This window comes from Micropterus dolomieu, linkage group LG14 (assembly GCF_021292245.1).
Source record: "Micropterus dolomieu isolate WLL.071019.BEF.003 ecotype Adirondacks linkage group LG14, ASM2129224v1, whole genome shotgun sequence".
NCBI lineage: Eukaryota > Metazoa > Chordata > Actinopteri > Centrarchiformes > Centrarchidae > Micropterus > Micropterus dolomieu.
Window position 1 is genome coordinate 4,897,094 of NC_060163.1, and position 9,047 is coordinate 4,906,140.

A 9,047-nucleotide genomic window follows, 5' to 3' on the forward strand; every position below is an offset into this window, starting at 1 on the left:
TAGCAACGGGCAGTGTTAGCTGCTGTAATGTTACGTGATTTTAGAGAATATATAGTAGTGATGAACTAGGGACAAAGGAGAGGACCATTCGCTAGAACGGCCACACTGTTTCAGAAATAAATCCACAATCACGTCTGTCAGCAGCGTAGCCTCCAACTCTCAACTACCGTAACATTAAAATGCTGCTGTGAGCCGGGAGAGTGCAGTGAAAAACGGGAGGGTTAGCAAGTAATAAATGTTTTAAGGAGAGGTGTGATTGGGGCTGTTTTTATTATAATTTATTTCATGTAATTAATGACAAATGACCAACTCACCGCTAACACGGCCACTCTGCATGTTGTTTCTACTGTGCTCTGGTAGGCTCCGGTGAGCTGATTGTTTTCTTCTGTGTGGCAGTTCAGACTCTCCGGCATCTCTGAATTTCGCTTCATGCTCAGTGTCTGTCTGCAACTTAACCAAGTTAAGCAACTTGTATGGATGCAACGAAGCGTAAATGGGAGCTATGATGGTCAGTCATGCGAGGTTTGACAGAATAATGATTTAAAATTGTAACATAATTCTGGGGACCATCTTTCATTCACAGTGGCACAAAAGTGTTAATACATACTTACTGACATTAAAAACTGAAAACATTAAAAAGAAAAAAACATTGAAAATCCAATTACGATTTACAAAGAGGTCTAAACTAAATGAGTAAACAGACTAAATGAGCAGCTCTCTTAATGTTTAATATATAGTGTGTGTGTGGGGGTATGACAAAAAAAACTATTCAAAAAATGAATAAAAAGAAATTGCAGAAAAAATTCTATCTTGAGCTCATAAAGTCTTAAAGGTGCTATAATGCAAAACTGATCATTGCATAGTTAGGAATCTCTTGTACAGTATGTGATTCCATATTGACCGTGGGCTCTGCAGCCTACAGCACATGTGACTCACGAGGCAGACTGCCTGCCTTCAAATGTAATTACATGCAGTAAAGGGCTTCCTGATGGTTCTGTGGGCTAAAGCATAAACTGTACACATGACGCTGAAGCTTTGGATCAACATTTATAATCCCACCACCTTTTCATGTCGTGCCTTCCTCTTAGTGGGAAGAACTGTAGGTCCGATCTCGGCATCTTTGCAGCTGCTCTTGAGAGACACTTGCTCAGAGAACTCGAGTTTTCACTTCCACCACTGGTTTCGAGGGGAAATGCTCTTAATTTTAGGGCTGTGAAGTGCAAGTGCTGGATGAGTTTGTCTTGGGAGTTAAAGAGAGGGAAGAAGGAAGATAGAGGCCAGGATTACAGCTGGACCGATGGAGGAAATGGGAGTCGGTGATGTTATCCTCCAGAGATGCACAGATGTGCAGCTCAGTTCCAGGCTCTCGGAGGAGAAGGAAGGATTTGAGTGGAAATTAACTCTGAATGATGGGTTCCAATGCGAGCTGTAGCTCTCATTCATCACTGACTGCTGGGGCAGAACACCACACTGCTTATTAGGATCAAATAACCAGTCATGGGCTTAATGCTCAAGTTATTCATTTCAAGAATAATATTATCTTGCCACATTCTTGGGGGGACAAAGTTTTATACTGCGTGTCATTCACCTTTCTTTTACCTTTAGAAAGCAGGAAGAATCTGAAAAAGAGGCTAGGCAGTGTTGTTGTATGGCTCCAAACCTTTCTCATGTAAACTAGCTCATTGTGAGAGGATGATGACATAATGTGGAAAGCGACTACAGGGAAGGGAGCTAATTAGGGTTTTTTGATAATTAAATTAGATTTACAGGGTGGGGGTGGGGAGGGTTTATGATTGATAACTTTCTCATTACTGACACTTAAATAGTATAATCCTTCATGAGTTGCTGCTGGTAAAAGGAGGAATTTTACATCAACACCACTTTATATGCATCAAGAGTTACTGCATCTGGATTTATATTGTCATTCAGTGCTTAAAGGTTCCTGACAGATTTTTTTTTCTTTTCAGTTATGAGGAATCTGAAAGTAATCAAAAGTTGGGCCTGCATGACAAGTGAACTCAACACGCAATCACTGAGGGACACCATATTGAAATTCTTCTGTATGCTATACCTAATCATAAATTTTTGGCTATCCCATCTGGGGAAATAGAATAGAGCTGAGGGGAAGTGACTTTTTCTTTTCTATATTTGTCCTGTTGCGAACTGGCTGTCCTCACATGACACTATTCAGATGAATGTGAGAAGCCGGGGAGCTCTGGCCTACTTTTATTTCAGCCCCAGTGTGAGTCTGTCAGATGGACAGGCTCACACTGACAGTGCTGGTGAGTGTTGACTCGTTAGTTTGTTTTTTGGTTTGAGCAGCTCCAGAGCGAAGTGGAGAAGCCTTTCCTGACCTTCCGGGAGAACTTTAAGAAGGACATGAAGAGGTTCGACCATCACATCGCCGACCTACGGAAACAGCTGGTCGGTCGCTATGCAGCAGTGGAGAAGGTACGCATAAACACATACAGATGTACAAACCAGCAAAGCAACTCTAATGTAACACAGTTCTGTGCTTCTACTTGGCAGCAGCAGAATTTCAGGAATCATCTAGCTGGTGATTAAAATTCCACTTCTCTTCTATAAGCAGAAGGCTGTTTCCCGTCCCTGGAATGTTTCCTGTTTTTTTTGTATGTGTACAATGAAAAGCAATTGGCTGAAGCCTGAAGGCAACTGCAAATCTGTCTCACATCATCTGTCATCTGAGCAGCGTTCGCTCGGAGAAGGGACCAAACGGTTTCTCCCTGATGAACTCTTCTGATGGACGACTGACGATTTGAAGCAGGACAGGAAATGAGATACTGACCATGTTGGCTGTCATGAGACCGCTTTAACACTGGATTGTAGATGAATACTGAGAATGTTTGGAGCAGACCGCATTATCACTGTGATGAATGGAAGCAGACTGTGATATTATAATGGCTGCAAACTTTTATCACATTAATTACAATTGTGTTTGTTGCCAGAACACATTTGCGGCCTGAAACTTAAAAGCGGACAGTTTACTAGCTTTGGGGTAATAAGTTTTCTACACATGCCGCTGTGAGATCTGAGCGTGTCTCTGACTTTGGTCCCTTATCTCCGGCAGGCCCGGAAAGCTCTGGCTGACAGACAGAAGGAGCTGGAGTTGAAGACTCAGCAGCTGGAGATCAAACTCAGCAACAAGATTGAAGAAGACATCAAGAAAGCCCGCAGGAAATCCACACAAGCAGGTCAGGGCCAGGGGTCAAAGGTCAAACTGCAGGGACACTGTGGGGTCACAGTCTCGCCCAGGTGTTTGTTGTTTTAGGTAGGAAGGAGCAGAGCAAGTTCGCATATGTCTGTGGGGATAAAACAGATTATGAACGAAAGTGGCTTCTGATAACTGATACTGATCAATTTAACTGAGTTTCTTTTGGTGATTATGTTAAGTGCCTGTAATTTCTATCTTTAAAATGGTCACGCCATGCGAGGATACTAAAAGTCTATTCATAGTGAACCCCAGAATGCAATAGAATCAGGTTAGCAGCCCTGTAAACAAAATCACTTTGCAAAGCCACTTTGCAACATATTTCAGCCACCAAATGAGCAAAACCAGCATTTAAAATTGAAACAAAATTGCTACTGATAATCATTGGATATGCACGTGGGGGGTAAAGTAAATCTACACAAATCTTTTGTATCTATTCCGCAAGTGATCAGCAGCAAACTGCTTTTAACGGAGCAGTGGAACATGAATGTTAATTTCATGGCATTCTGTGTATTGGATTGTTAGATATATTTAGTAGTTTTCCAATTTTTGTCTGTCCGTAGCACTAGAGAAAAACTTAGTAGTAGAGTAGATCCTCTCCTCTCAGATGTGTTCAGTAAATTGCAGTCTGCCCTGTAGATTTTGTGCTGAAAGAAAGCTCAGGAGTTTCATCCTCTGGGGACCATGAATTTGATGGCAGTCTATTCCGACGTCATGATATATGGCTCTTAATCAAAGAGTTAGAAACACCATTGTTTGGCCTTGCCTTTAAATCACTTTGCACAAACATTTCTGTTAATTAGAAGGACTAAATAAAATGTGCAAAGAAAATAGAGTTTATTTACGATAGGAACCCGGAATAGCAGACATGTGGATCTGGATATCATCATTCAACCTATAAAAGTCCTTCCCCGCCAGATGTAGGACTCTGCCTTATCAGAGATCATCTGAGGAGCATCAGCAGTGGTTTGTTTCAGTGCAGCTACAAAGTAGACTCCACTGACAACAGAACTCATACTGTTCAGTAAATGGTTAACTCACTGGACATAACTCTGTGTCCTCCTCCACTGTTTCTGTAGCCCTTCATTGGAGCGGCCGTTTGAGATCGGCTGTGAACCAAGATGCTGTGTTTCTTTTTAATGAGTCATGAGCTTTATCAGCACTTCAGGCCAGACTGTTTTTTTTTTTCTTTCATATAAGGATGGGAGAGGAGGGAAAAACAGGGGTCAGAAACATTCTCCACTTGAATACTCTGTGTTCACACCAGACTGACGGAGAGGCGTGGGCGTGGACTAATTCCATAGCCCTTGGGGGCGATACACACTGCTTGAGTGAAATTGCACTTTAAAAAAAAAAATTAAAATAAAAGGCTGAATAGGAGACTACAATTATTTTTTAAGTGAGGCCATGTAACTTTTGAAGCAATGACACAACATTCCTCTTACAAATATAAAGCACAGCAATAAAGCACATTCACTTTCTGCTACAATCTTAGCGGGTGTTCAGACCGAAAACAGTGAAACATAAAAACTTATCCAGGAAGTCCCGTTTGAATAATAGATCAGTTTGGTGCATAGACCGTATCATATATAGGTGGACGTAGCCACCGTTACATCACACATTATTTTTTGGTCTACCGTTTTAAAGCCTCAAGTTTGGCCGTCGCCTTCTTGGTTTTTTGGAACCGGACATGACCATATTTGGATGAGAGGGATGCGCTGGCTAGCTTGTTTAGCAAGATACCGATGTAATTCACGTTAACTGTGATTTTAAATGGGATGCTAATTTTGACTAGCAAGAAAAAAACTGGCTTAAATCAAAATGTACTGACTGGAAAAATTAACAGCACATTTTTCATCCATGCCCTAAAGCATCCCCTGCTTTGTAGTCTGTTTTCCTCTAAATGTGAGCGTCATTTACTAAATGAACATCATGCTGTGTTGAGGAAGACTTGAAACAAAGCAATTGAGACCGTGAACTCATTAGAAAAATGTTTACTGAGGTAATAAATCAGGTGAGAAGTTGAGTCATTTTGTCTTTGACTCCAATGCAATTGGACTTGTTTTTGCTACCAGTGGAGGCGCCCCCCTGCTGGAATGCTAGAAAGAATGAAAGAATTTTATCTTTTGTCATGATGATTGTGAGGTAAACTGTAAAAATTCAGCGTCCATATTACTAAGTAATCTACCAGGAATTAGTGAATGAATATTTGATTGGCCACTGCGGATCCTTTCCAGATGACGTAGCGTTGCATTCCGACAAAAGTTGAGCGAAAATTTAGTGACCTAGTTTATGTTGCAGTGTATACATTGATATCGACTGGGATGAAAACTTTTTGACTTATTGCACTGCCCTACTTAAGCTTTTTATGTAGTTGTATACTTGTTTTAAGTTTGATGTGTTTCAGTGCCCTAACCTGATATCAGAATCACTGCCCAAATTTGCTGAATTTGAAAGTGCTCCTAGCAACCACGACCGCAGCTTCCATGTTACAGATTCGTCGGCCATTCCTGATAGGTTTAGATCACAATAACCTGCCCCCTCCCTGACAGAAATCATTGTCTCCACTTGCAGAACAGGATCTGTACTCACTGGGTCAGCTGTAAAAAAAAAACAGAAAAAAACAAATACAAAAAACATGTACGCATGTCGGGAGGGTGCGAGGGGGGAAAGTAGCGTTGGCAGCAGCCGGGTTGGTTTGTAAAAGTTTTTAAGAGGTGTGCGACCTGAGGAAAGTGACTGGCTAAGAGTAAACAGATGTAGGCTCTCTGCAGCTCAGAGTGTGATGTCATGACTCAACCAGGCACGGCCGCATGCTGTCACACACAAGTACTCTGTCCGTCCAACTGGCTCTCTTCAAACACACACGGAGTCATCCCTCCTCCGTGCTGCTTATGCAACCAGGGAGAAAAACAGCAGCAGTTGTTGACAGTGCTCATGTCGTCTGGCTGCCAGTGATGATGACTACAGTGAGAGGGAAGCGGAGAGGAGACTGATGCCAAAACAAGTAAAGCGCTGCATCTGTCTGTTCATAACAAAGACACCTTATCGCTTCATGCTCACACAGCATTCACTCATTTATGTCTCCTTATACGAGGAATAACATTTAAATATCAACCAGCTAAGGCCATGATTAGACTTTTTTAAGAGTTGTAGGGCTGTTCTGCAGCATCAACAGCAGCTCTTTTGTATTTTCTCCCATTTTCCTTCACTTCAAATATATAGAAGAATATTCAGAGCTTACCTGAAGACCTTGTTCACTGTAAACAGTGTATAGAAAACACTACTTTTTGAAGCACCAGAAGACAAAATCTACATGAAATGTATTTAAATAGATCTGTTCCCCTTTAAACTAGAGTAAGAATCGGCCTCATTGGCCAAGTATGTGTACTCATACATTTAATGTGACTCAGTGTACTTACACACAGGAACAAGAACACTTTACAGGAACATAGAAACAGAAAGACAGAAACATGCAGCTAAAAACAAGGGCAACAAAGCTGAACAAAGATGGTTAAAGGTAACCAGAGAACTAATATTTTCATACAAGTAGGTGAAAAATAGTAAAAGGTATATAAATATGCAGTGTATGAAAAGTAATAATGAGTAACAGCAGACGGTGTCTAAGTGCTTTGTAGATTACAAACAAATACAAATGGGATTAAATTTTGAATCTATTACTTTGTACACCTCTTAAATCCCACAGCCCCGCCAGTAGGTCTGTCATTATAAACTCATGCTGTGCCATATAGCTTCAGTGAAGAGTTGAAAAAAGCTGAAACTGGGATTTTTCATATTTTCTGTGACAATCAACGAAATAAGCAGAATTTTTATTCCGACTTGCAACATCCTGTACAGCTGCGTCCATCTCTTCCACGCTTGTCACCCTGTTGCCTGTTGCACATGGGTACAATACCGACCTAATTTAAATTGCCAAACAAATCAGAGTTGTGTGTTTTGATTGAGAGGCCGGGACCTGAGCTAAAGACTCCGAGTCTTGCTCATTTAGCGCTGGACGTGAGTTGGTAGAGAATTATATAACCGTCTGTATTCTAGGTGGAGGGAACAGTTTCACTTCAGATGAAAACACGTCATTTCTGTTGACCTGTTGGCATTCCCTGAAGGGCCCCTACTGGTCCTTAAACTCGACTTTGAGAAACACTGGCCTACACTGGCTGTGAGCTATTATAGAAGTTTGCATATTTTACAGAAGAATGCAACATTAATGTGAATATAAAGCAGCAGATATTACAGTAGACACTGACTGCTGAAGATTGAGAGCCACCGGCTGAAGAACCGAATGATCGGCATCATTTCCTCTGATTTAATCTCTCAGGTGATTAGTGTTTGTTGTTGTTGTCAGCAGGAGACAGGCAGTAACATTAATGAAAGAACAGATTAGGCCTTTCCTCTTATCATTGCTTATGGTATCATAATGAAATCTATTATTAGTTCAGATTGTCTGCAGTGTTTGGAATAATGAGTGACGTGGAACAAATACAGTGTGTGTGTGTGTGTGTGTGTGTGTCGTAACACATCAGCTGTGAATATTTGGGTAATAGCACCACTTAGTGGAGAAATCGTGCACCACAAAGTAAGATAAAGTTGTGTGCAATTTCAATTTTTTCGACACCAATTCCAACTGATTGCGATTCTACTCATCGATTTTCGGTTCTCATCAAATCTCGGTTCTGATTCCAACCCCTTCACCACAAATCGTGTAACCGCTCTATGACTTTCATCCACTTTCTCCTTGCTCATCTTCCCCTTCATGGCTAAAGTGAAAAGAGAATTATGCACATAGTTGGGAACCAATAAGCAGAATCGAAATGCATGTGTCTGAACGAATCCACGGTTCTTGGAAATTTGGTAACGGCTCCAAGTTTCTCAATACCCAAATCTATACGCTATACACATGTACTGTAAATTTAAAACAGAATACAGGTGAATCCGAGCTGGTCCCAGGGAGCAACTGATGAGGCTCCATGATACATTCACTTTTAGACATGTTCTCCTCCTTTTGGGGGCCTTTGGGGGCCCACCTACTCTAAACTTATCCGGCTCCCACTTGGCACCATTATTTCAATATTCCATACCAAAAGTAGCTTTTTCCAAACATTGTCTATTCCCCACTGGGTTTTGCATCCAAATCTGATTCTGTTCCTTCTCTGGAGATAATGGCGTCTTCTTCCTATAGTTATTGTACACAGAAATATTATTTCTATCCTCATGAAGGACTTTAACTGTCTATTCACAGTAACAGTTGTTCACAGAAGTATGCTCACTGCTGGTGCTGTCCTTTTGGCTGTACATTTAACTGAAGACACCATTACAATCCATCATTAGACATAATTGATTAATTGGCCTTCGTTCTCTGTATATCTATGATGCCATTATATTAGAAAAATACTCCCACAGTGCTTCCACTTTAAAAAAAATCTTTATTCCCTGCAACAGGAGACGATCTGATGCGCTGTGTTGACCTTTATAACCAGTCCCAGTCCAAATGGTTTGAGGAGATGGTGACCACAAGTCTGGTAAGAAATCATGTGTCTGTGTAGTTTGCTGTGTGGGAGGAAGCAGTTCTGCTTTTTGTTTAGGTTTCTTAGAATATTTTACAGTATTTCACAACAGTTTCAGTGTGCAAAACCCACAATGTCAATAGCCAAACTGACTTACTGACTGATAGATTACCTAATTTGATACAGATGTTTCCATTTTTGTCCAAACGGTAGCATTTTCTCTTTTAAATTGGGCCAAAGTAATTTTGAACTTTTTCCTTCAGTTTTAACGCAAAGTACAAAGCAAGTTAAAAAAA

General features: G+C 40.9%; 1 protein-coding gene across 2 annotated transcripts in view; it reads left to right on the forward strand.

The window, feature by feature from the left end:
- The window catches only part of LOC123982467 (growth arrest-specific protein 7-like), a 58,947-nt gene that overhangs the window by 45,203 nt on the left and 4,697 nt on the right, over window positions 1–9,047 (forward strand). For both annotated transcript variants that reach the window (XM_046067992.1, XM_046067993.1), the window contains exons 10-12: window positions 2,323–2,451; window positions 3,089–3,212; window positions 8,687–8,766. In XM_046067992.1, coding sequence (XP_045923948.1) covers window positions 2,323–2,451; window positions 3,089–3,212; window positions 8,687–8,766 — 333 coding nt within the window. The remainder of the gene's footprint in view (window positions 1–2,322; window positions 2,452–3,088; window positions 3,213–8,686; window positions 8,767–9,047) is intronic.